General features: G+C 47.0%; 1 protein-coding gene across 1 annotated transcript in view; it reads left to right on the forward strand.

Annotated features, from left to right (window-relative positions):
* SLC16A1 (solute carrier family 16 member 1) overlaps window positions 1-27,095 on the forward strand; it is a 43,100-nt gene that overhangs the window by 6,295 nt on the left and 9,710 nt on the right. The window contains exon 2 of the mRNA XM_069761744.1: window positions 18,207-18,446. Within this exon, the coding sequence (XP_069617845.1) occupies window positions 18,230-18,446 (217 nt within the window). The 5' untranslated portion in view covers window positions 18,207-18,229. The remainder of the gene's footprint in view (window positions 1-18,206; window positions 18,447-27,095) is intronic.

Genomic DNA, 27,095 nt, shown 5'->3' on the forward strand with positions numbered 1-27,095 from the left:
TTGTTGCACGATTTTAGGTTGAATTCCCAATCTGCAAATTTCGTTACAGAAATTTCTGTGACTGACATCGCTTATCTGAATGCTGCTGTCCTAGATAAATAGGATTGTTGAACTTTCTGCAACAAAATCCACAGTGTAGGAATTTACTGCAGATCCTTAGCATTCATTGTAAATGTGTGAGTCCACCATAAGGCTAGGATTGGGGGACAATAATAATCTTTATTTTCTATTCGCCACGACAGCACCCACTAGAGAGAGGGGATCCGCCCCTAGGAACAGGAAACCTACAGAGAGATAAAAGGGGCGGCCCCCCCTCGCTCCTCAGTTGGTTTCCTGTTCCCAAGGAGGGAACCCTCAGAGAGAATCTCTGCAGCTAAGAAGAGGAAAAGCTCGCCTGGAACACAGCCTGTACGTCTCTGTTGAGCGACAGGGGCCCCAGAGCGAGCATCAGAGACGGGGGTTCCTGTTGGTTCCCCCCTCATCTGGATACATCAGCATGCCGGGATCACAACAGTCTCCCTGTTGGGAGACCGTTGGTTTTTGCTCCACCGCCTAAAGAATCCCCGTCAGCACACCAAGTAAGTGTCGCTATGGAAAGCGCTTACCCTCCGGCCACAGTGGGGCATGAACGGCCGCGGTAGCAGGAGCTTCTCTTCCTCTGCAGCATAGAAGGAAGACGCGCGAGCGCACATGCAGGCGCTGTATGGTCGGCTTACCCGGATGTAAAGAGGAACTTCCGGGTATGCGGGGTCAGCTGAGCGTGCTGGCGTGGACGCCTTGGCGCTCAACAGCGGTGGAGAGGACCAATAAAGTTGGTCAGGTAAAAAAAAAAAAAAAAGGGGGGGAGGAAAGATGGGGGCGTGTATCCCTTGTAAGAACGGCTCTATATAAGGCTGAAGACACATGGCACTGTGCGCACCATGTCGTCTCAGGAAGATATTGAGCGCCCACTGGAGGTTGTAATCCTGCCTAGTGGTGATGCTAATAAGAAAATCAGCGGACACTCAAAAATGAGTGATTCCACGGATAAATCAGGGAAAAAATCGTCCCGTTCCAAACCCCAGGCCGACCAGACAACTCTGCAGCCGGTATATATTTTATTTTCCGGATAAGTGTATATATAGCTTCATATCTCTTACAGTAGTCTCCTCTGCTTGTGTCTTTTTTATAGGCTAAGCGGACGTCAAAATCTAAACATAAGCAGTGTAAAGGCCCCTTCACATTTAGCGACGCTGCAGCGATACCGACAACGATCCGGATCGCTGCAGCGTCGCTGTTTGGTCGCTGGAGAGCTGTCACACAGACCGCTCTCCAGCGACCAACGATGCCGGTAACCAGGGTAAACATCGGGTAACTAAGCGCAGGGCCGCGCTTAGTAACCCGATGTTTACCCTGGTTACCATGCTAAAAGTAAAAAAAACAAACACTAGATACTTACCTACCACTGTCTGTCCTCCAGCGCTGCGCTCTGCTTCTCTGCTCTCCTCCTGTACTGTCTGGGAGCCGGAAAGCAGAGCGGTGACGTCACCGCTCTGCTTTCCGGCTCACAGACAGTACAGGAGGAGTGCAGAGCGCAGCGCTGGAGGACAGACAGCGGTAGGTAAGTATCTAGTGTTTGTTTTTTTTTTTACTTTTAGCATGGTAACCAGGGTAAACATCGGGTTACTAAGCGCGGCCCTGCGCTTAGTTACCCGATGTTTACCCTGGTTACCAGTGAAGACATCGCTGGATCGGTGTCACACACGCCGATCCAGCGATGTCCACGGGAGATCCAGCGACGAAATAAAGTTCTGGACTTTGTTCAGCGACCAACGATCTCCCAGCAGGGGCCTGATCGTTGGTCGCTGTCACACATAGCGATTTTATTAACGATATCGTTGCTACGTCACAAAAAGCAACGATATCGTTAACAATATCGTTATGTGTGAAGGTACCTTAAGATATGTAATGAGCCCCTACCTGACTCATATATTAAGGAGCTATGTCAACATTGCATTGATAACACTTTACAGCAGGAGAGTTCGGTCAGGATGAATGACATACGTCTCATGATCCGGGAAGAGCTTCAGTCCTTGAGGGGTAGTCCGGCGGTTAATATGGAAAGGAGAAGTAGAAGGACTCTTTCACCTATAGCCGACACATCAGCAGAAAGTGGAGAGGTGGACTCAGACATCTCTCAGAGATTGGATTCCTCGGAGGAGGAAGATTATGTCTGTTTTCCTACAGACAATGTAAATAATTTGGTTAAAGCTGTAAGAGGAACAATGGGGGTGTCAGAGTCTAAAGATCCCCAGACACCACAGGACATCATGTTCGCAGGTTTATCGCAGCGAAAGGGCCAAGTATTCCCTGTGAATCAGGCCATTAAAGACCTTGTTAAAAAAGAATGGGCTAAAGGACAGAAGGGCTTTGTACCGGTATCATGTAAGAGGCGGTACCCCTTTGATGATGAGGACTTGGCAGTTTGGTCTAAAATTCCTAAAGTGGATGCGGCTGTAGCATCAACTTCTCGCCGATCCTCCTTACCCGTAGAGGATGCGGGCTCCTTGCCTGACCCCATGGATAGAAAATCAGACGCTCTGCTTAAGAGGTCATGGGAAGCTTGTGTCACGGCATTTAAACCGGCGATCTCAGCCACGTCCACTAGTAGATCTATGCTGGTCTGGCTGGAGCAGTTGGACCAAAATATTAAGAGTGGTGTATCTAGGGAGAAACTACGTGCCTCTATTCCTTTGATTAAGGGGGCGGCAGCCTTCATTTCTGATGCCTCTATAGACTCTCTCCGCCTAGCAGCCAGAACAGCCAGCCTCACTAATACGGCACGGCGCGCTTTATGGTTAAAGAATTGGAAAGGGGATGCCCAGTCCAGGGCTAAATTGTGTACTATACCCTGCCAGGGTGAGTACCTCTTTGGAACGGTCTTAGACGAAATTCTCACTAAGGCAGGTGAAAGGAAGAAGGGGTTCCCTAATCCCTTTATTCCTTCTTACAGAAGGGCGTTCAAGAAGCCACCATTCGGAAGGAAGGGAGGCTTCAGGGACCGATGGAATAACAAGGATTTCAAACAAAGAGGAAATTTGTTCAATAAGCGCCCCTTCAAGCCAGCAGATAAATTCCGCTGATTATATTTCACCGGTGGGAGGAAGACTAAAACAATTTAGTAAGCAGTGGAAAGACATAACGGTTAATCCATGGGCCATTGATTTAATATCTTCAGGCCTCACATTAGACTTTATTAGAAGGCCTCCGGACTCCTTCCTCCTTACCACCTTAAGATCCAGGCCTCAACAAGAGGCACCATTTACATCAGCAATTTCTTCGAGTAGCAGTTTGTATAGAAGGGCAAATTCGTCATCTACAATACCGGGCAATGCCCTTCGGTTTATCTATGGCCCCAAGGGTTTTTACTAAATTGCTACTGGAAGTAATGTCCTTTTTACGGGTAAAAGATACCTTGGTCATTCCGTATTTGGATGACCTATTGATTGTAGGTAAGAACTCCCTACAGTGTGAGCAGAGGTTACAGGAGGTAGTGTCATCCTTACAAAACCTGGGCTGGCTGGTTAATTGGGAAAAATCTAGACTCCAGCCAGTAACGTGTCAGAAATTCCTTGGGCTCCTTCTAGATTCAGTTGACCAGATTTGCAAGCTTCCTGAGGATAAGAAAACTTCCATATTCGATAAAGTGTCCTTAGCGATCAGAAAGCGTAGTATGTCATTAAGGAATGTCATGTCACTACTAGGTTCTCTAACATCGTGCATTCCTGCGGTCCAGTGGGCGCAGTTCCATACTAGGCATCTACAAAAATTTGTATTGGATGAGGACATTAAAAATAGAGGATGTCTGGATAGAACAGTTTTCCTAACGTCAGAAGTAGTACACTCCCTTATGTGGTGGTTGAATCGAAAAAATCTTTCGAGAGGGGTTCTATGGGTAATCACCCCTTCTAGTATAGTGACCACAGACGCTAGTCCTGAAGGCTGGGGGGCACATTTTCAGGATCAATGGGTCCAGGGTCTTTGGTCCAGTTCAGAACTTAATAATTCCTCAAATGTCAAAGAGTTGAGGGCTATATACTACTCCCTACTTCACTTTCTTCCTCAGCTCAGCGGCTCACACACAAGAGTATTCTCCGACAACACCACTGCGGTGGCGTATCTGAACCATCAAGGAGGTACAAGGTCGGACAAACTCAGAGAAGTGGCTTCAGACATCATGGAGTTGGCCGAAGGTCATCTGCTATCCTTGTCAGCAGTGCACATCAGGGGCATAGACAATTTTCATGCCGATTTCCTCAGCCGTCACACTCTTCATCAGAGAGAATGGATGCTGAACAGGAAGATTTTCAGATTAATAACAGCTCGATGGGGTGTTCCTCAAATAGACTTGTTTTCCACAAGAGCCAACCGTCAGGTCAGGAGGTTTGCCTCTCTATGCAGGGAGGACAAGCCGGACATACTCGATGCCCTCCAGGTACCATGGACATTCGACCTGGCCTATGCTTTCCCCCCATGGAATCTATTACATATAGTAATAAGAAAAATAAGGGAGGAAGGCGCAAGAGTTCTGTTAATAGCCCCATTCTGGCCCAAAAGGCCATGGTTCTCATGGCTGAGGGCGATGTCAGTGTCAGACCCGTGGATTCTGCCTCAGTCCAAGGACTTGCTCTCTCAGGGACCATTCCTCCATCCTCAGGCAAAGGGCATGAACCTGACTGCCTGGAGTTTGAGAGGCAGTTACTAAGTATAAGGGGGTTTTCTAGTGGGTTAATTAACACTCTTATGAAGAGTAGAAAACCTTCAACTACTAGAATTTATGTTAGAATTTGGAGAAAATTTCTTCAATTCCATACTGCACAACTTTCATCTGAAGTTCCTATATTTCCAGTGTTGGAATTTCTACAAAGAGGTTTGGAATTAGGACTCTCCGTAAGCACTCTGAAGGTCCAGGTTTCAGCTTTAGGAGCTCTTTTTAATTATGATGTTGCAGGTAATAGGTGGATATACCGATTTATATCTGCCTGTGAGCGTTCAAGACCAATTAGCATACCGCAGGTTCCTCAGTGGGATTTATCCATAGTCCTGGAAGCATTGACACAGCCACCGTTTGAGCCTCTCCATACAGCCTCACTAAAAAATATTTCTTTGAAAACGGTATTGTTAGTGGCATTAGTTTCTGCTAGAAGAGTGAGTGATCTCCAGGCATTATCTATAGATCCTCCCTTTTTATCTGTAACATCAGATAGGATAATTTTGAAAACAGACCCTTGTTATCTTCCTAAAGTAGCCACTACTTTTCATAGAACCCAGGAGATTTTGTTACCTACCTTTTATGAGAACCACTCAACTCCAGAAGAAGTAAAACTTCATACTCTAGATGTAAAAAGAATTGTGCTAGCCTATTTAGAGAGAACCAGGGACTGGAGGAAGAGTAGGGCTCTCTTTGTGTCTTTCCAGGGTAAAACCAAGGGTGCCGGAGTCACAAAGAACACATTATCTCGCTGGATCAGAGAGGCCATAATCCTGGCGTATAAAGCTGGAGGTAGAGATCCTCCAATGCATATAGGAGCACACTCTACAAGAGCCTTGTCGACTTCCTGGGCAGAAAGGGCGAATGTGCCAATAGACCTTATATGTAAGGCTGCAACTTGGTCTTCACCTAATACCTTCTATAAACATTATAGATTAGATCTATCCTCTGCTTCTGATCTGACTTTTGGGGTATCGGTCCTTGACTCAGTAAACCCACCCAGTCTATAGTCTCTGAAATTCTCTCTAGTGGGTGCTGTCGTGGCGAATAGAAAATACCGGATTACGTACCGGTAATGCTCTTTTATAGAGCCCACGACAGCACCCTTTCACATCCCTCCCTTTTCTGTATATAGTCGCACGTGGTGCTTCTTTGGTGAGGTGTAAATATTAGAAGAAAGTAGCATAAGGTTGTAAATATGTATATATATATATATATATATATATATATATATATATATATATATATATATATATATATGAATATACCTGAACCTGTTAACTAAAACCTGGCGGCGGTTCCTCCTATTCTCTGTAAAACAACTGAGGAGCGAGGGGGGGCCGCCCCTTTTATCTCTCTGTAGGTTTCCTGTTCCTAGGGGCGGATCCCCTCTCTCTAGTGGGTGCTGTCGTGGGCTCTATAAAAGAGCATTACCGGTACGTAATCCGGTATTTTTATATAGCGCTAACATATTTCGCAGCTCTTTACGGACATTATCATCGCTGTCCCCAGTGGGGCTCACAATCTAAATGGGGTGACATCCTGACCTTTGGCATTATTCAGGTGGGAGGGCTGGTGGAAGACAGTCAGGACTCCGCTCTCTGGCTCAGGCATTTCTCGGAGCCGGTCCACAGTGGCAGCTCTGGAGGCTTCTTGCCTTCCCAGTGTTCTTGTTGAGCTGTGATGACATGACACTACTTCAGGTTTTTTTAATGATGTTTTGGTCCTGGTGACTTCTAACACAGTTCTGAGTAACCTAAATTGCAGTCGTAAAGCTACCTGTCAAGTGCGGAAGTGGTGGATGCTGAGGCTTTGATCTAGCTGATGACACTTCACTAAATTGCCTGTAAACCATATGATTTACATGTGATGCACAAAAGCCCTGGAACTTATGGAGATGGTTTCCCTCAGTTATTTGGTAGATATTATAGATCAGTAGTCTATATAGTCGGGTGTTGTGCCCCGTGCGCTTCCTGTAGAGCTTCGTGGTTATATAATAATTATGCAAAGTAGGTGGAATCCATCGGTGAGACATCGTTACAGGTAAAATGTATAAAACTTTTTTCACTATTAAAAACATCCAGGTCACCAAAATAAAACAGGTGGCGTGACCTATGTGTTTCGACATTTAGCCTTATTCATTGTTTCTAGAGACCATGAATAAGGCTTACCGTCGAAACGCGTCGGTCCGTCCCGCCACCTGTTTTATCTTGCTGACCAGTCAGTTGCTGCTCCTGGATATTTTTGATAGTGAAATAAGTTATACATTTACCTGGAATGGGGTCTCACCCCTGGATTCCTCCGCCCTTGTATACATGAAGTTGTTGCTCTGACGCCATTTGTGTGGCTCCATCCAGTCCTGGAACAGAATAATCTCCCAGTGTGGTTGGCGGTGCTACCGAGTGTCTTCAGCGCTCGAGTCCCTGCGGCTGCATGTCTCCTGGCTGTTCAACAGTTGCCACACATGCATGGATTGTTTGTCTGTTAGGTAATCCCAGCTATGAAACGTGCAGCTGCGGGGACTCGGACATATTATTGGAGCATGCTGAAGACACTCGGTAGCACACGAGCATGTCTGATAAAACCTTATCCAAGCACGTTCGTGCTTCACTAATAATAATTCAACTTAAAAAGGAAAAAAAACAGATTTAGGCTACGTTCACATTAGCGTTTTGCGTGTTTGCGTCAGGCGACGCATGCGTCATGCGCCCCTATATTTAACATGGGGGACGCATGGACATGCGTTGTGCGACGCATGCGCTTTTTTTGCCGCAAGCATCGGGTGCAGAAAACGCAACAAGTTGCATTTTTCTTGCGTCCAAATTTCGGCAAAAAATGACGCATGCGTCGCAAAACGCAGCGTATTTGCGTTGCCGACGCAGCGGCGCACAACGCAAATGTGAACGTAGCCTTAAAGGTGTCACATGCAGTAATCTGCTGTGCCAGCAGCGGGAAATAGTGCTTTAAGCCTACATGCAAAGTAGCTGGAGAGTGCACTGTGGGCGTGGCCATACCCTGCCTCAGTACGCTATGCAGACTCTTCTTACATGGTGAAGAAAGCAAGTGACATTTAGCCTGAACAGTTTTCTATATTTCAGGATTTACTTGTTGCTTTGAATATACATTCAACTTTATTTATTTATTTATTTATTTATTTATTTATTTATTTAAGAATGCACCCCCATCAAATGTTATCCTGTAATCCTTAATATGTGCATTTGTAGTAAAACGCTTACGGAGCGCCATCTTCTCTGGTTTCCACGCCACTCCCGTCCTCTTCTGACTAGTTTGTGTGAATTGGAAGTCGCTCTTGTGGGTAATCTATGATAAAGCCTCATTCTGATTTAAAGAGCACAATGTCGGTGGCTGGAAAGTGATGAGAGCGGCAATGAGAAAGTATTTTACTGTAACTACAGAAGTAGTTAGAAAGGTTTATGGGATAAAATGTTTGCTTGGAAGGGAGCAAACCCTTTAATGTTGGGCCCCAGCTGCAGTTTGTTATGAAATATCAATCTGAGCGGTCTCATCACTTCTCCTGGTGTCTGTCATAGGCTAAACCCAGATGTCACCCTGACAGGGCGGCAGTAAATCGATGAGCTTGGCGGCGGCTCCTTCTACATTGGCAGTGCCATGGAGATCACTGATTGTTGTGACCTCAGCACCCCAGCTAATGCCAGACATCGGGAGCAGCAGCGGACACTCAAGGGTGGATCCAAGGGCAATAAGTCGAGCGCACTTTAAGGGTAAGTTCACACAGGGCATTTTTGCTGCGTTTTTTTTTTTCTGCAGCAAAACCTGATCTTCTTGGCAAAAAAGAAGCTGCCGCAAAAACGCAGGTTTAGGTACGTTTTTGGTGCGTGTTTTTTTTTTTTTTTTTTTTTTTCTTTGTGCATGCCAATAAAGTTGAGTGCACACCGGGAAAAAAAACATCCTGTAGATAGAATAGATAATTACTGTACCTGCGGTATCCTCTTCACTGGCATTTTCCCACGGTGCAGAGGTTACCTCAGGTCAGGCTGTGAGGGTGCGCAGGCTCGGTGACATCACCGCTCATTGCTGAGCCTGTGCCGAAAGCATCTCATTCCCCAGTCGCTTACAGCCGAGAGCAGTCGCATTAGCAGCGCTCCCGGGTTGTCAAGCTTTATCTCCCCCAGATACTGCTGGTGACACTCGTTATATTGGATTTCGTCGGACCAGGGAGTATTTGTTTTATGGTTTTTTTTTATTTCAGGAGATCGAGGGCTTCGTTTGGAATGGCAGACTAATAAAAATGGCAAAACTGTGTGGTGTTTTATTTCATTATAAGACTTTGTTTTCTGCGTGTGTTTATTTAACCCTTTAATTACTATAGGATTAGTTATGGATAGGTGTCTTAAGCTACTTTCACACTAGCGTCGGTACGGGGCAGTCGCCATGCGTTGGCCCAACGTACCGACGCAAACTGCGAAAATAATGAACGACAAGGGCAGCGGATGCAGTTTTACAACGCATCCGCTGCCCCATTGTAAGGTCCGGGGAGGAGGGGGCGGAGTTCTGGCCGCGCATGCGTGGTCGGAAATGGCGGACTCGACACACAAAAAAAAGTTACATGTAACGTTTTTTGTGCCAACTGTGCGCCAAAACACAACGCATCCGTCGCACGACTGATGCGACGTGTGGCCATACATCGCAATGTGTCGACTAATGCTAGTCTATGAAGAAAACCGCATCCTGCGGGCAGCTTTGCAGGAGGTGTTTTTTCTCCAAAACGACGCATTGCGACATCTGCCTAACAACGCTAGTGTGAAAGTATCCTAATTGACTCCTCTCCATCACTCAGCCGCCTTAATGTCACCTTACAATAGGAAGGTGACATTAACCCCTCATTACCCCGCTTGCCACCGCTACAGGGCGAGTGAGAAGAGCCGGGCAAAGCACCAGAATTACCGCATCTAATAGATGCGCCTCTTCTGGGCAGCTGCAGGCTACTATTTTAAGGCTGGATTGCCTATATCAATGGCCCCTTACCAACCTGAGAATACAAGCCCCCAGCTGTGAGCACTAGCAAGGCTGGTTATCAAAAATGGGGGGGGGACCCCACACCTTTTTAATTATTTATTTAAATAAAAAAATAAATAAAAAAAGCGTGAGGACCCCTCTATTCTTGATAACTAGCCTTGCTGAAGCTGGGGGTTGCAGCCCCCAGCTGTGAGTTCTGTCTGTCTGGTTATCAAAAATAGGGGGGATCCCATGATGTTTTTTTTTTTTTTTTTTTTTTTTATAGCGCAGGAGTGGCAGATGAATACTCCCATCCGCCGCTCCTGCTGTCATTGTAATTAACATTAGCAGGTGTCAGTTGATGGGAGCAGTGGAGGATTTCCCCGCCGATCAGAAGCTGGGTTTGCTGCGCTGTCATGCATATGACAGTGTGTCAAACACTGTAATGTCGGACCCCCATTCAAGTGAATGGGGTACGGATCCGCTCTGCTGGATGACAGGCTGTATGGAGGCATCGTGTAGCCTACCATCTAGATGTAGCGGAGCAGAGTGTGACGTCACATCCAGCTGTCCTTGACTTTTCTGCAGCAAATACGCTGCAAGAAAAGTCAGCCTGCGTATTCGCAGCGTTTTTTTAACCATTCATTCAAGTCAATGGGTGGAAAACGTTGAAAGAAGTGACATGCCCTATGTAAAAAAAAAAAAAAATACGCAGCAAAGCACAAAATATTGAGGACACAAAAACCAATGTGTACATGAGATTTCTGAAGACTCATAGGCTTTGCTGGTACTGTAAAAAGCCACTGAAAATTGGCATAAAAAAGCAGCAAAAACTCTGTGTGAACTTACCCTAAGAACCATTATCTGACAGGAAGCCGTCCCTTTAAGCTTGTGTCTATCTCCATGTTGATACTTGGCCAAGTATTGGAAGTAAACAAATGCCTGAATTTGCTTAACAAGTGTTAATCTTGCTGTGGTTTGGCAGTGTGAATCTTTCCGTTACACGCCAGGTGCCTGGGACACAGCAAAAAGGCCCCGTCACACATAGCGACACTTGAGCGATTCCGACAACGATACGACCTGTCAGGGATCGCTCAAGCGTCGCTATGTGGTCGCTGGTGAGATGTCAAACAGTGAGATCTCACCAGCGACGCAGCAGCGATGCGGCGACCTGTAGAACGATGCTATTTCATGACGATTCAATGGGACGTCCTGTCAGTGAGGTCGTTGGTTAGGTGTCAAACACAGCGATGTGTGCTACCCAGCGGGACCTCAACGATCAAAAAATGGCCCAGGCCATTCCGACACGACCAGCGATCTCACAGCAGGGGCCTGGTCGCTGCTACGTGTCACACATAGCGAGATCGCTACTGAGATCGCTGTTGCGTCACAAAACTTGTGACTCAGCAGCGATCTCGCTAGCGATCTCGCTGTGTGTGACGGGGGCTTAAGCCCTAGCCGTCTTAGTCTCTGCTAAGGTTTATTTCTGTTCAATACTATATTCGGTGTTTTTGGAAATCTCGTGCTAAGGTTTGACAATATTTCCACTTCATAAATGTATTTGTGAAATAATGGGAATCCTAGAACACATTTCCCACCAGGAATGCTCCTGTCATTGCTGGTCCGTGCCTGCTAGGCCATGCTGCCCCCCGGGTTAGCCAGTGCGCTGCCAGAAGGCTCATGTGGCCGGCGTGTGCCTCTATGAACAGTCCCTTTAAATGACTAGTGATGCAATAGCTGCGCCCTCCTCCAAATGACGTCCCAGAGCTATTTCCAACCTGGAACCATCTGATGTGAATGCATAATCCAGCCATGTGGCCTCTCCAGCTATAAATGCTTGTCCTTGCCACCAGACTTAGCGGTAACTTGAACAATTCGAGTCTGTTCTAGCCTCCGTTACTGTTGTGCTGGTGCCAGGGCATGCTTCAGCCTAGTGAGCCGCATCTGGCTCACAGGAACCATGGCTCTGTAGCCCTCTGTCAGATTAGCAGGTAACAAGATATCGTGGATCCATTTTACAAGTTTGTCGTTTTTTTTTTTTTTTTATACAGCATTTACGGTAATTTCTTCCCTCGTAGACCTTTCTGGTTAGCGGGAGATCTTTCTGCTCTGAGCCTGAACACTCGCCCTACTCGTAGCCTTCAGAAGTGCTGAGTCATTGGCTTTCTGCTAGTTGAGCTGGTGTTCTTTATTGGAAGACTGAATTTGCAGCACACCGTAAAATCTGAGGACTTTGTTAAAAAGTCACCAACTTGTTCTTGCCTCCTAAACCAGCACCACTCGATTTCTTTAATTTTTTTTTTCCCCCACCCCGGGGTCCTGTAATATTAGATTCCATAGCCACTGATCTTCTGCCACCTCTTTTCTATTAAAATCCTGGAACGCTGCACCAGACCTGCAGCAGTCATCTAGTTTAAGAATGTCACATGTCTGCTAGGAGAGAGACAGCGGGAGGTCCACCGGAACAGTGCTGATCAGGAGACAATTCTGCACTCTTCTTAGTTTCTGCCTTAAACCGCATCCATAAAGAATAAGACGATGCCCTCACCCCCAGCTTCAAGGACCCCTCTAACTGGCAGTATCTTCCGATCTCCAGTTTACTTTATTTATCCTCCTCCGCACCAATACATAAACCTCCACATCCGCTCTTCTGGCCTACTCACAAGTCGCCATCTGCGGACCTTCTCTTCATAGTTGTTGGCTAAATCTGCTGCTAATGCACCAATTTGGCGCAAGCCGCCCAGCAAGGAGCCATTGAGGATCCATGCTCTAGAACAAGATTTTAAATTGATCTCCTTGTATGGGGCTCATCAAAGGGTTAATTCAGTGTTTTCTGTGGAGAGGCCCATGAAGGACATTCTTAATGAGCATTGTTGTCTTCTGAAATACTGTATCCATCCCTTGTAGATTGAGCCCTCGCGGGCAGGGTCCTCTCCTCCTGTACCAGTTGTGACTCGTATTGTTCAATATTATTGTACTTGTTTTTATGTATACCCCTCCTCACATGCAAAGCGCCATGAAATAAATGGCGCTATAACAATAAATATCATTAGATATTTCACTGTAGGCTTTAAATGGAGATGGTCATCAGGTTTTCACTGCAAAAAGCCATTGCCACCACGCTCTCCAGCTTTTGTTGCATTTCTTATAAGGCCATCATATCACCTAGGCTGTGGGCTATAGCTCGCAAAAACCCAAACGTTGAACTTATGCAGTGGAGTAGCCTCTTCTAGAGTGATCGGCATCTCCGGACCATGCTTGGCTTTGATATTTGGCTTTTATTCATGAGAAAATCACTGATGGTAAAAACTGAAACGCCCACCAAATACTGATGAAAATCGTTGACACTTAAGGTTGCGTTCACACCAGGGTTGTGGTGTTCAGCAAGCCGAACCACCGTCTGACTGCGACTCCTCAATTTCCCTGACTCCTGACCCCACAGCCCTGGTCACTACTGAGCATGTGCGTAAAGTGCTGCACAGATTCACCTCCACTAAAGGCCGATATCCTTAGATCAGGAACAGAACAGACATTTATGACATTTCATAACTTTCCCAAATTCATATGAAAACATTTACAGCATATACTGCATTGAACGCTGTGTATATTTTGTCCATCCCCCTCGCCCCACCCGTTCCTCTTGTCTTATAGTCACACATATATTAGGATGAGCAATGTGTGTAATAACCTTAAGTCCATATTTTCTTCCTTTTTTCACACTGTCATTTGCTCTACAGGCTTTCATGCCACTAGCGGGCAAACCCATAGTGACTAAGCACCTAGACGTCATCATCCCGGGGAAGTCTATGTGCTCATCCTCTTCCTGACTACGTAACTAATGAAGCCACATGTTCCTTTAGAAGCAAAAAAACCCTTCACTCTGTTGTTCAGAAGCACGCACTGCACGTAATCACAGCAGTGTCAAGTATCACTAGCGCAGAATCTGTCCTGATGTTACCCCGAGAGCAGCAGCCGAAAGATTCTACTGAAATCCTAGCTCTGTCTTTTACCCATCTGACATTTATGCCCTATTTGTTTTTTTGTTTTGTTTCCAATAAACTGGGATCTTCATGACTCTTTAATTATTTTGTTAAATACTGCCGGCCGTAAAGTGAAAGCAGAGCACAGCGTCTGTGGAAAACATTGGACTGCACTCGGATGACATCAAAGTGCAGTTCGATTTTTCGCAGACTTGAAATAATGGATAAGGTGGACAACTTTTTGGCCCATGTAAGCAGAATGGCAAATTCCCTACCAACAATCGGAACACTAGTTGGTCGGCTGCAATATTGGTTGTTTTTTTTTTTTCCTATGCTTAGCGTTCCGCTTACCCTATATACATAAGCTGACTTGGCCTCAGAGCTGGATGAGTCAGGCAGTGTAAATGGGCACTTGGCTGTTTCATGGTGTCTTTGTAGGACAACTTTCTGTACAATTGGATTGTGCATTATGGGGTTAGTGTATTTGTAAGAGAACCTGTCGCACTGTACCTGCAGTCTGATCTGTGCACAGCATGGTATAAAGAAGCTGATATATAGGATTGTTGGGAAAGATTCTGTATAAGGCTACTTTCACACTAGCGTCGGATTCGGCCCGTCGCAGTGAGTCGGGCCAAGATTCCGATGCTAGCGTTTGATGCGCCGCACAACGGGTGCAGCGGATTCATTTCTCCGGCGCATCCACTGCCCCATTGTGAGGTGCGGGGAGGTGGGGGCGGAGTACCGGCTGCACATGCGCGGTTGGAAAAAGCGGTCCGTCGGCAGCAAAAAACGTTACATTTAACGTTTTTTGCTCCCGGTGGTCCGCCGCAACACGGCGCAACCGTCGCACGACGTTTGCGACGTGTGTCAATACGTCGCAATGCGTCGGTAATGTTACTATATGGGGCAAAAACGCATCCTGCAAACAACTTTGCAGGATGCGTTTTTTTCCCCTAAACGACGCATTGCGACGTATTAAAAAAAAAAAAAAAAAACGCCAGTGTGAAAGTAGCCTGACTTGTACTTTATTCACTGAAATCGCTTGTGTTTGTATAGAGGAGTCCAGTGAGTTTTCCTATTTTACAAAACTGTTACATTTTGGCGGAGGTGTATCTCAATTTGACCAACTCCTCCCTCTCTAATATCCTGCCTGCAGAACAGATACAATTATGTGACACTGTTTGTGAACGTTAGGCCGGGTTCACACTGTGTTAACAGCAGCCCGTTCAGCACATACGCTAACGGGCTGCTGTTAACGCAAGTGCCGACGTGCTAGCGCAGATAGATCATCTGCTAGCTCCATCTGCGCTAGCAGTGACGGATTCTGAAAGGCTGGGTTCACATTGCGTTCAGTGACAGTGACAGTTGTAATGTAGTCTGTTAACGCCGCCATTGAATGCAATGTCGGACGCATTGCTAGCGCACGCCCACAATGTGCGTGCCCTAGCGATGTGCCTTCATTGAGTGACGGATGCGGGCTGCAGCGTTTCAGAGTCCGTCACTGCTAGCGCAGATGGAGCGAATTACAAAAGTTCACCTTGTTCAGGCAGTAAATCGCCAAATCAATGCCCCTATCAGGGTTTGACAACCAGCCAATAATTATATCCTCTGAATATTGTCTTATTTCTCCGTAGACTAGAAAATGTTGTCCACTTTCCTGACAGTTACTGAGTTTGCCTTTAAATGGTGAAGACTAATGCCCCCCCTAAAGATCCCCATGAACTCGTTTCTGCCGAGTTTTGTTTTTTGCTTTGCTTGCTGTGCCCTGACATTAGCTCTGCTCTGTCATGGCCTCCATTTAAAGAGAGCCTGTCACCCCTAAAATGGAAGTTGAGCTAATCCCACCGGCTGGAATGCTGTAGATAAGCCCCCGATGTAATCTGAAAGATGAGAAAAAGGGGTTAGATTATACTCACCCAGGGGCGGTCCCGGTACGGTGGGCGTCGCGGTCCGGTCCGAGGCCTTCCATCTTCTTACGATCACGTCATCTTCTTGTCTTCATGCTGCGGCTCCGGCGTACTTTGTCTGCCCTGTTGAGGGCAGAGCAAAGTACTGCAGTGCGCCGGGAAAGGTCAGAGAGGCCCAGCGCCTGTGCACTGCAGTACTTTGCTCTGCTCTCAACAGGGCAGACAAAGTACGCCGGAGCCGCAGCATGAAGACAAGAAGAGGATGTCATCCTATGAAGATGGGACGCCCCGGACCGTGATGCCCATCGGACCGGACTGCAGCGGGACCGCCCTTGGGTGAGTATAATATAACCTCTTTCTCATCTTTCAGGATACATCGGGGGCTTATCTACAGAATTCAAGAATGCTGTAGATAAGCCCCTGAAGCCGGTGGGCTTAGCTTAACTTCCATTTTGGGGGTGACAGGTTCCCTTTAACGTCTTTAACATCCTTCCTTGTGCTGGGTTGCAAGCCAGCAGTGAGCACATCCCCTTAACGCCGCGTAAACCCGTCCCACTCCTTACTGGGCATCACACACAGGCCCAGCATGATCTTCTCTACTGGACCCCCCCCACCGTAAAAGATAAAGGAGATTGGATGGGGAAAGAGATGTGAATGTATTCATGTAATAGAGTGTATACGGCAGGGTATACAGCAATGTGTGTGTGTGTACATTATAAGGCAGCGACTTTCATACAAGCATGATAACAAGGCAATGACCCAAGTAAGTTCGACATAAAGGGCTTTATTTGCAAACTTACAAAATAAACTCAAAGCTTTATCATCTGGTGCGCCCGTATCCAGTGTGATGCCGTGGGTGCCTTTACTACCATAGGAATCTCTGGTGCGGTAATAGCTTTTTCCCATAGTCTATGTTCAGTCGCACACACAACCTCCAGCTCTGCTGCACATGGAATCAACAGTGACATACCTTACCGTACCTGCAGGTTGAAATGTAAATCGTGGCCATGGGCCACTTGTGAGACCCGAACTGGAGGCAAAGATCAGTCCCGCTACTTTAGTACAGACCTTTAAAAAAAAAAAAAAATATATAAGCCCAGATCAGGTTTCCCTAAATATGACTTGGTCAAATAACTGCATCCAGTCCACATGTACTTTTATTTTGTTTTGTAATGACAACGTTCTCCAGTGGGTTCATCATGAGTCCAGAGACATCCTGGGGGAAACGTAGTGACCCTTGTATGTGGCTCCCATCACTGCCTCACAACATGTATAAATACAGATATAAAGGGGCTGTGTCTGCAGCAGCGTGTACAAGAAGAGCGTAAACACTGCAGGATAGAGCCATGCCCACCTAGAGGTTCTGGAACTGTGGGAGGCTTTGATGTGACCTCACAGGAAGCCAGGAGGCTCTCACAGGGGTCATGCCACCAGAAGAATTTGGGGTAGCAAGGTATTCAAGTGCTTACCTATGCCAGTTAGTTTACATAAAAGGGACATGTAAAGTAGCAGCCAACTCCTTTTTAATATTGCTACTTATCTTTTGATGGGGAGTCCACCCATGTTTGTAGATGGGGTGTAGCTCAGCAGATATTGAAATTACTGACTTTAGAGCGACCCGGCAGAGGTTACACAAATGCAGTGTTAGTGTTGTAGTGCATCTGCTTTTCGTTTAGTATGCTGTGAGCTGTTTTTGGCTTAAATGCTGCATGTATTAGGAGCCCAGCAGAGGATTCCAGCCTGAATTTTGTAGTAATTTTTACATAACCCTTCAGTCCAAAGTACTTGCAGATTCTTCTGCACTGGTCCCCTGGTTTCTATGATTTTGCTCAGTCTTCAGATCGCATTAGTCCTTGAAACCTTCTTCCCCTGGATGTGCAATTTTCCTTTTTGGCTCATTGCTGGGCAGCTTTCAGGAGCCATGTAGCTAAAGTATGGAGACGTGCTGCTGGCGGCCCTTCCTGAAACTTAGTTAATATAACCTTGTCCTCCTTAACGTTAGAAGGCATCCATACTTGGTGCTCCTAGTGTAAAGCTTGGTCATGAGTGCTGGAATTTTGGCAATTGCTTGTGTACTTCTTGGCTCAATCTTTTATAATAGTTTCCAACACTAAACCGTGTAACTCCTTCTCTGCAGGACACAATGTAATTGCAGATGGAGGGATGAAAAAGCAGAAGTGTTAGAGGTTGTCCAGTCTAAGTAAGTTCTGGAGACTCTTCTTGTGACCGTGTATGATGTACTCGCGATACCCCTGTATTCCTCGAGCGAGTGAGCGGCCACGTGACTGCTTGTAGGAGATTTTCATACTTGTGGTCACATGCCAACTAGACTTGGCCGGCGTCTCTAGGTATTGTGCAGCGACTGTAGAACTTGATTCTTACACCGGACAAACCCTTTACTGGATTGAAAGCAGTTTCTAGAAAATAACCTTTGGGAGTGATTTGAGTAAATCCAGGGACATGGTGAAGAAAGTCTGAAAAGATATTGTTGACACAGCCAGGGAATACGCCTCCTTACCAAATAATGAATGTAATTGCACAGCATTTACCTATTGTCCAATGCAATATAATTATTATTTTTTTTTCTTTCAGAAAAAGATTAAAACAGCAGCAAGATGCCACCTGCAGTTGGAGGACCTATGGGTTACACCCCGCCAGAAGGCGGCTGGGGTTGGGTGGTGGTTGTTGGAGCCTTCGTATCCATTGGTTTCTCCTACGCCTTTCCCAAATCAATTACAGTATTTTTTAAAGACATAGAAGTAATATTTGGAGCAACAAGTAGTGAGGTCTCATGGATTTCTTCAATTATGCTGGCTGTGATGTATGCTGGAGGTAAGGCTTTTATTAACATTATTGGGGGGGGTGGATTAGGGTGGTAAACAATATTCTTGTTTTTTTTTTTTTGTTTTTAATTTTCTTAAATGTAATATGACATGCTTTATTACCCAATGATTGACACCAAGATGACCTGTCCACCTTCTAATCTATATATATATAATTGCCTAAGGGTTTTTCCGTCTGTCTCTGTCTGTCTGTCTGTCCTGGAAATCCCGGCTCTCTGATTGGTCGAGGCCACCAGGCCTCGACCAATCAGAGACCGGCACAGCATCGACGTAGAAATCCCGCGTCTCTGATTGGTCGAGGCCTGGCGGCCTCGACCAATCAGCAACGGGCACAGCGACGATGATGTCATAAAGGACGTAGACATCTCACGTTTCTGATTCAGCGACGGGCACAGTATCGACATAGATGTCATAATGGTTGCCATGGCGACTATGATGTCATAAAGGTTGCCTCGACCAATCAGCGACGGGCACAGTGTGCCGCGAATTCTGGAATCATCATTGTCCATATACTACGGGGACATGCATATTCTAGAATACCCGATGCGTTAGAATCGGGCCACAATCTGGTCTGAAATAAACATCCAAAGGTAACATGTGTCACTGTTTATGGGAACGACTGGAAAGATAGCTGTTGGCCGATAGCCATCTAATGTGTAATGGGGCTTAATGTTTTTACTGTCATGCCATATAAAAACACAAAAATTAGTAGTAAATCCAATTTCAGTCATGAGTAGAGATGAGCGAACGTTTGCGTTCCCTCTTGGTCAGCAACCTATATAGTGCTTGTCAAATAAGCTGCAGAGGGACCCCGGATACCTGGAGCGCGCTGGCTGATGGGCACCGCAGCTGCATGTGGCGCGGCTGTGTCATTAACGACACATACATGGAGAGCCTGTTTGTTGGGCTCTCTATGCATGTGTCGGGACTGACACGTGCAGCTGCGGCGCGCGATCCAGGAAGCTAGGTTCCCTCTGCAGCTTATTCGGCACGTGCTACAGCTTGCCGAATAAGAGGAAACCCGAACATATTCGCTCAACTCTAGTCATGAGCAGAGCCAGATAAAGCATTTTCCTTGAGAATCAACCCAGATATCCTCACACAGATTTGAGCCCGTGCTGTACACATGTCTGACTTTCATGAAGATTTTGTGGAGTCTACCATCAGAAGTCATGTACTCGAGATGCTCTTCTCTAGAAGTGTTGCTTCCTGGGCATAATCTTCTCTTATGATGCCCAGTAAAGCCTAAAACGGCAGCAAACAAGTTCTCGCAGCTCCATAACTTGTCTTTCTATCATGTTCATGAGGCTTTACGGGGCTGTCCCCTGCGTATAGGAAAGGAGATAATGGACCCACTGCTGGGTCCTGCAACAATCTTGAGCGATGCTATGAAACCAGTGACTAAGCCTCACAAGAGCATGGTCTTCAATGCCGTGGAGGATCCCATGCCTGATATCCACTCCATTCATCCTCTGTGGAACTGCTAGAGAGCCAATGATGGTGCCCTTTCTGACAGTCCCACAAGACCATGCATGGATAGGGGATGAGTTACTATTTTGAGACTAATCCTTTAAATGTTACTGAGACATCCCCCTTACAAGTGGTGGTCTCTAGGACGATGAACTAATGGCCCTGGGTCCTGCAAGCAGCATTATGCCAGTCACTGCCAGCAGGGCACTTTCCCAGCTTCTGTGAGGTCCCCATATGCCATGTATTAGCGACTACACATTTTATCATGTACATTACAGGGGTAGAAGCAAGAAAAAAGGGTAGTATTTTGTTGTGAATTGAGTGAGCCGTACAGCCTCGTGCTGCAGAAGTTGGCGAGTGTTGGACTTACAGAATGATCTTTGTATCCAGCAGCCCCTCCCCAAGCCATGGCCTGATCCTCGGCAGGTTCACTGCCTGTTCACTCTCACGCTCTGGATTTGTTGCTTATTTTTTTCCTGGAGTGTCAGGCAGGGCCTTATGTATAATTAATGTTCCGAACCTCTTTCTGAGGGAAATGCATACACGCTCTACATCAATGCAATATAGTTGTTCTATTTTGTCCATACAAGGGAACCACTTTGCGGGGAGGACATCTGGAGGTTTTATGTAGAATAGCCTATACTAAGGTGCTGATGTTGCATTTTTTTAAAATGGCTACATCTGCCAACCATTTTCCGTAAAGAGAATAAAAGCGCTGTGAAGATAGGCTGCACGGGTGGAAGAGTCTCTGGCTGCAGGGTAGTTTAATGAAGGGTATTTTATTCAGACAACAGGTTTCAACTACGTATCTGCATCTTTATTAAGTTCTAAAAAACGCAGATCTGTTTTTTTTTTTTTTTTTAAGACCGCCAGTGTGGCGTTGGAGTGCGTCTTCTGAATAAAAGCACCTTAATTGAATTGCCTTGCAACTAGAGACTCTTTCATCCACTCTGTCCATCTTTAAAGTGCTTTTATTTCCTATTTGGAGAATGTATTACCTGGGGTAATACACGGACACACGGGCACCATACAACCCCCTAGGTGTGCAACACCTCTTACTTTGTCTCGTCCTTAATTGGCGTCACCATATTGTGCGCTTTCCCCCACTGCTTCTCTACTTCTGCTGATAAAAGGCTTTCATACAGTGGTCATCCTGACCTTGAGTAACCCATAGAAATATGGCAACAATTTATAGGGTAACCGTCACTTTATTTTTATTTCATAAAGCTTGAATATAACTTTGCTTTTGTCCTCTTGGATTCATTTTTCACTCAGTTCATGGGTAAAATCTGTATTCAAGTAAACATTTTTCCCATTACTGAAATAAAAGCTGACGGTTGGTGCCCTTACAGTTCTATGGAGAGGGGAGGATTTACAGGGAAACACACCTTCTACTGCACGTTCCATAGAAGTTTGAGCCCCATCTCTCATCTATCTTAGTAATGCAAAAAATCTGAATTTACTTAAGATGCTATATGTGAATGGAGAATACATAGTAACATAGTTAGTAAGGCCGAAAAGACATTTGTCCATCCAGTTCAGCCTATATTCCATCATAATAAATCCCCAGATCTACGTCCTTCTACAGAACCTAATAATTGTATGATACAATATTGTTCTGCTCCAGGAAGACATCCAGGCCTCTCTTGAACCCCTCGACTGAGTTCGCCATCACCACCTCCTCAGGCAAGCAATTCCAGATTCTCACTGCCCTAACAGTAAAGAATCCTCTTCTATGTTGGTGGAAAAACCTTCTCTCCTCCAGACGCAAAGAATGCCCCCTTGTGCCCGTCACCTTCCTTGGTATAAACAGATCCTCAGCGAGATATTTGTATTGTCCCCTTATATACTTATACATGGTTATTAGATCGCCCCTTTTTTCTAGACTAAATAATCCTAATTTCGCTAATCTATCTGGGTATTGTAGTTCTCCCATCCCCTTTATTAATTTTGTTGCCCTCCTTTGTACTCACTCTAGTTCCATTATATCCTTCCTGAGCACCGGCGCCCAAAACTGGACACAGTACTCCATGTGCGATCTAACTAGGGATTTGTACAGAGGCAGTATAATGCTCTCATCATGTGTATCCAGACCTCTTTTAATGCACCCCATGATCCTGTTTGCCTTGGCAGCTGCTGCCTGGCACTGGCTGCTCCAGGTAAGTTTATCATTAACTAGGATCCCCAGGTCCTTCTCCCTGTCAGATTTACCCAGTAGTTTCCCGTTCAGAATGATCAGTCCAGGTGGGGAAAAGTGGATTTCTCTTGTCAAGATGTATTACAAAGTTTCTTTTCACATATAAAATATTGTGATGGTTGCTCTTTAAAGGGAACCTGTCACCCCCAAAATCGATGGTGAGGTAAGCCCACCGTCATCAGTGGCTTATCTACAGCATTCTGTAATGCTGTAGAGAAGCCGCCGATGTAACCTAAAAGAGGAGAAAAAGGTTATACTCGCCCAGGGGCGGTCCTGCTCCGATGGGTGTCTCAGGTCCGGAACAGCGCCTCCCATCTTCATTTCATGGCGTCCTCGTCTGGTCTTCACGCCGCTGCTCTGACGCAGGCGTACTTTGTCTGCCCTGTTGAGGGCAGAGCAAAGTACTGCAGTGCGCAGGCGCCGGAAAGGTCAGAGAGGCCTGGCACCTGCGCACTGCAGTACTTTGCTCTGCCCTCAACAGGGCAGACAAAGTACACATGCGCCAGAGCCGCGGCATGAAGACCAGAAGAGGACGTCATGGAATGAAGATGGGAGACGCCGGAGCGGACCTGAGACACCCATTTGACCAGACCGCAGCGGGACCGGACCGCCCCCGGGTGAGTATAATCTAACCTCTTTTTCTCCTTTCAGGTAACATCGGCGGCTTATCTACAGCATTGACCTGATCATCCTTCCTCTGTTGCACAACTTGTATGTTTTTAGCTTGGGTTTATTTATTGACCAGGCCAGGTCAAATGACCAGTTGGCACGTCTCCTTACCGTCCTCGCTTCCCTTATAATACCTCTTACACACTTCTGTCCTTCCCTAAATGTTTCAGAGAACCATGATTATTTTATTCCAAGCCTGCAATCTGCGCAGTTTAAATATATTTTCCATTTGAGTAAAAGTACCGTATTTTTTCCATTGGTTTTCCTGCCTGCTGCTCCCTAGCACACAGTGCAACTGCTGTCAGATGGAAAGTCATGGACTACAAATGGACGCTGAATATGACCTTTATATATATATATATATATATTTTTTTTTTTTCGGCCTAGCTTTAGCAGACACTTTGACACACATTGAGAACAAGTTTGTAATGATAGACCTAGTCTCTGATTTTGTCCACGTTCAGGGCAGTATGATTTGGTTCAGATGGTCTATTTTTTTTTTTTTTTTTTTTTTTTTTTTATATAGAGTAACTTCCTATTAGTCAGCAGTTGGTAATATTTTGTGTCTTGGCGTCTGGAGCTTCTTCCTAGCTCAAAATGGCAGAATATTGTGCATTACTAGTTTTAAACGCTTGGCGTCTTTGGGGGGAAAATATTCGAAAGCCTTAAAATATGAGCAGCAAATAGTTTTTCCCGAACAATCCTCTTGCGTCTGTGCGCCGCCTCCTGTGTTGCTGTTGCATGCCCTGCGCCTGCCCCCATCTCCCTCCTCTTTCCTCACTCTGCAGCATCTGATGAGCTGTAATGCCAGTGAACTGCGTGTTGGGAGCTCAGCTCATCAGACGCTGCCGAGGGAGGAAAGCGGAGGAGGGAGATGGGGGGGCAGGTGCCGGGCATGCAACAGCAACACAGGCGGCACACAGGCGGAAGAGCTGGATGATGGACGGCTGGGAGGCTGCTGAAACTGGGAGACGCCATACCTCTGGGACTCAATACAGGTATGGGATGCAATTTATAAAATTCAATATTTCATTGTTACTAGAGATCAGAAACATAAGAGCCACCTTCACAGAATGCAGCCTTAATGCTGCTCAAGGTGGCTTTTACTTAAAAACGCCCTGGAGGGGGGGGGGGGGGGGTGACAAGTTCCCTTTAACCTTCAACTACCAGTGGATAATGAAGGGGACTGGATTATATGTTCGCTTGATGCCACCAAGGCATTTGATTCCATCGAATGGCAATTTCTCCTTCGCCTCATTGGGGACACAGGACTGTGGGTGTATGCTTCTGCCGCCAGGAGGCTGACACTAAGTAAACTTAAAAAAAAAAAGTTAGCTCCTCCTCCAACGTATACACCCTGACACTGGCTACCAGAGACTCCAGTTTATGCTTAGTGTCTCAAGGAGGCACATCTCTGGGTCCGGGATTTTTTTTTGGACCCGACTTTCAACTTTTGGATTGAGGGGGCGACGGACCTTTTTGAGGGTCCGATCTCCCCAAATCATCAACGGGCAAGCACGTGTGATACTGCTCCACGTCTCCTTTCCCGCTACGTGGGATTTTTCTCTGGACTTGGCCCTGACCACCCTGAGGTATCTAGACCCCAGGCTGTACAGGTGCTCCTAGACGTCCGTATGTTCCCCCCTGTTTTCTACACCCCTGCCGGGGGTGTTAGCTGGGGTGGAGGACGGTCCCTCTCCTTATCCTGGGATAATGGAGTTTGGGTGCCTGCACCGTCATTTTTACCACCCCTCGCTGAGTGTGGTGTGTCAGGGGGGGCTCCTGAGTACCTGTTGCGCTGGCCCTGGGTAGTGCGGTGGTCCGGCTCCGGGTGAGGCTGGCGTCCTTTTTTTGTGGATCGGCGGTGGTCCAGCGCTGAGGCGCCTGCGGCTCTCTGGAGCGGCACCGCGGCATTCGGTCGGCGGCGCCGCGGTGTAGAGAAGATCGGCGCCGCTGTTCCTCCGGAGGCTGCGGCTTTGCCTGGCTCACGGCAGGCGTGGGGCTGTTCCTGGAGCCCGGGACTTCCGGGCGGCAGACCGCGCTGCGGGGCTCCGCCCCTTCCGGGGCATCACGTCCGGTTCCGGTTTCTCCGGCCTCTGAGGGGGAAATTTAGGCCGCGGCTTCAGGCCTGCTCTAGGCTGCGGCTTAGTTTGGCGATTCCCTCCCCCACTATAGCCTGCTGGACATATAAGGCAGCACGTTTGGAGATAGTGCTGTCAGGATCCATTTCGGTATTCGTGGGGACACAGGACTGGGGTAAGTGCTTCTCTCTCCAGCTGGACTGAAGCATTCCTTTTTTTCCCAGTCTCTGGCCCTGGGTATAGCATTACGGATCATTATGTCTAGAAAGGTTAAGACTCACACGGTTCTTTTTACCGGATGTGTATCTTGTAATGCCCTTTTTCCGCACGCCCAAAGTAATCGCCTCTGTGAGGCCTGTGACCCTGAACATGTCCAGGAGCCCCCCCCTGCCAGTCCTCCAGTAGTCTCTCCAGCCCCGGTCCCTCAGCCAGATGCTGTGGTAGCTCCACCGGAATGGGTCACGTCTTTGTCACAAGCCATGGCGTCCCTTACTGAAGCGATCAAATCACTGCAGACCCCGGCGGTCGGGACCGGTTATCCGCCTGTCTGAGAGGGCCTCGGGGTCTCAGGAATCTGCGGCCTGCAGGGGGCGCGCTCTCACTCGACAGACGCATGGAAAGCGGATTCGCAAAGCGCCTCCCAGGCACTCAGGTGCTTCCGCATCCTGGAGTTCCGTATCTCGCTCTCCTTCCCCTGCAGAAAGCGGTGAAGTTGAGACTGACTACGAGTCAGAAGGGTCTCTTAATTTTGATAAACCTGGGTTTCAGGAGTCGGTAGACAGCCTAATTGAAGCTGTCAATCAGTCTTTGGGGATAGAAGACGAGCTCGTCTCTTCTTCTGATCATAAGGTCTCATTTAAGCGGTCTAAACGGGCCCATAGGGTTTTTTCCTCTCATCCTGAGTTCGAGGACCTGATTCGACGCAATAGGGAGCACCCGGACAAACGCTTTTCAGGGCAAAGAGCTCTGAAGGCTAGGTATCCTTTTGCTTCGGAACTTTGTATTGATTGGGCAGAAAATCCTTCTGTAGATCCTCCAGTGTCCCGTTTAGCCTCTAACACGTTACTATCTCTACCTAATGGCTCATCGATTAAGGATCCTACGGATCGTCTTAGAGAGCTTGGCTCGTTCCGTCTTTGAGGCCTCAAGCTCAGCACTTTTTCCTTCTTTTGCGGCAACCTGAGTTGCCAGGGCTATGATATCTTGGTCTGACTCGTTATCTAAGGCTCTCCAGGAAGGTAATGTGTCAGCAGAATTGGCTGAAATGTCTTCTCAGGTAGCTATGGCCGGTAGCTATCTGATTAACGCATCTCTGGATGCGGCAGATTGTGCTTCCTCGGCTGCATCTAATGCTATTGCCATCAGAAGGGCCCTTTGGTTAAGGTCCTGGCGGGCTGATTCTACCTCTAAGAAATCCCTTACATCCCTGCCGTATCAGAGTGGTCGTTTGTTCGGAGAAAAGCTGGATCAGCTCATTTCTGACTCCACAGGAGGGAAAAGTAAGTTCCTTCCTCAGCAGAGGGCCAGACAGCCTTTTCGGCGCCATTTTCAGGCTCGCTTTAGAACCTTTCGCTATGTCAGATGGGCCCCAGCATCAAGTTTTCCTGCGCAGGGTCGGCCCAATCAGGACCGAGACGGTCGGACCCCTTATACGGCCAGCCAGGGGGGAAGAATGCGTCCCCAGTCTTCAAGATCTAGAGGATCTAGGACGCAAAGATTTTCGGCCAAGTGACTGGAGGCCTCTTCCGGGCATCTCCAAAAGGGTAGGCGGACGTCTACTTTTATTTCGCCAGGTCTGGCTTCAGGTAATCCACGACCAGTGGGTGGCAGAGCTCATATCTTCAGGTTACAAAATAGAGCTGGTCGGTCTTCCTCCTCCCCGGTTCTTCCCATCCCGTCTTCCCAAGTGCAAATCTCTTCGTCAAAGCTTGTTCAATTCCATAGAGTCTCTCCGTATCAGCGGTGTCATTTCTCCTGTTCCAAAGGAAGAAAGATTCCAGGGCTTTTATTCCAATCTTTTTGTAGTGCCCAAAAAGGATGGAGCAGTGAGGCCTATCCTAGATCTCAAACTCTTAAACAAGTTTGTCCGCGTTCGACACTTTCGGATGGAGTCTCTGCGGTCGGTCATCGCCTCTCTGGAAAAGGGAGAATTTTTGGCCTCAGTAGACATTCAGGATGCTTATCTTCATATTCCCATCTTTCCGCTCCATCAAAGATTTCT

The sequence above is a fragment of the Ranitomeya imitator genome, chromosome 3 (genome assembly GCF_032444005.1).
Source record: "Ranitomeya imitator isolate aRanImi1 chromosome 3, aRanImi1.pri, whole genome shotgun sequence".
Classification (NCBI taxonomy): domain Eukaryota; kingdom Metazoa; phylum Chordata; class Amphibia; order Anura; family Dendrobatidae; genus Ranitomeya; species Ranitomeya imitator.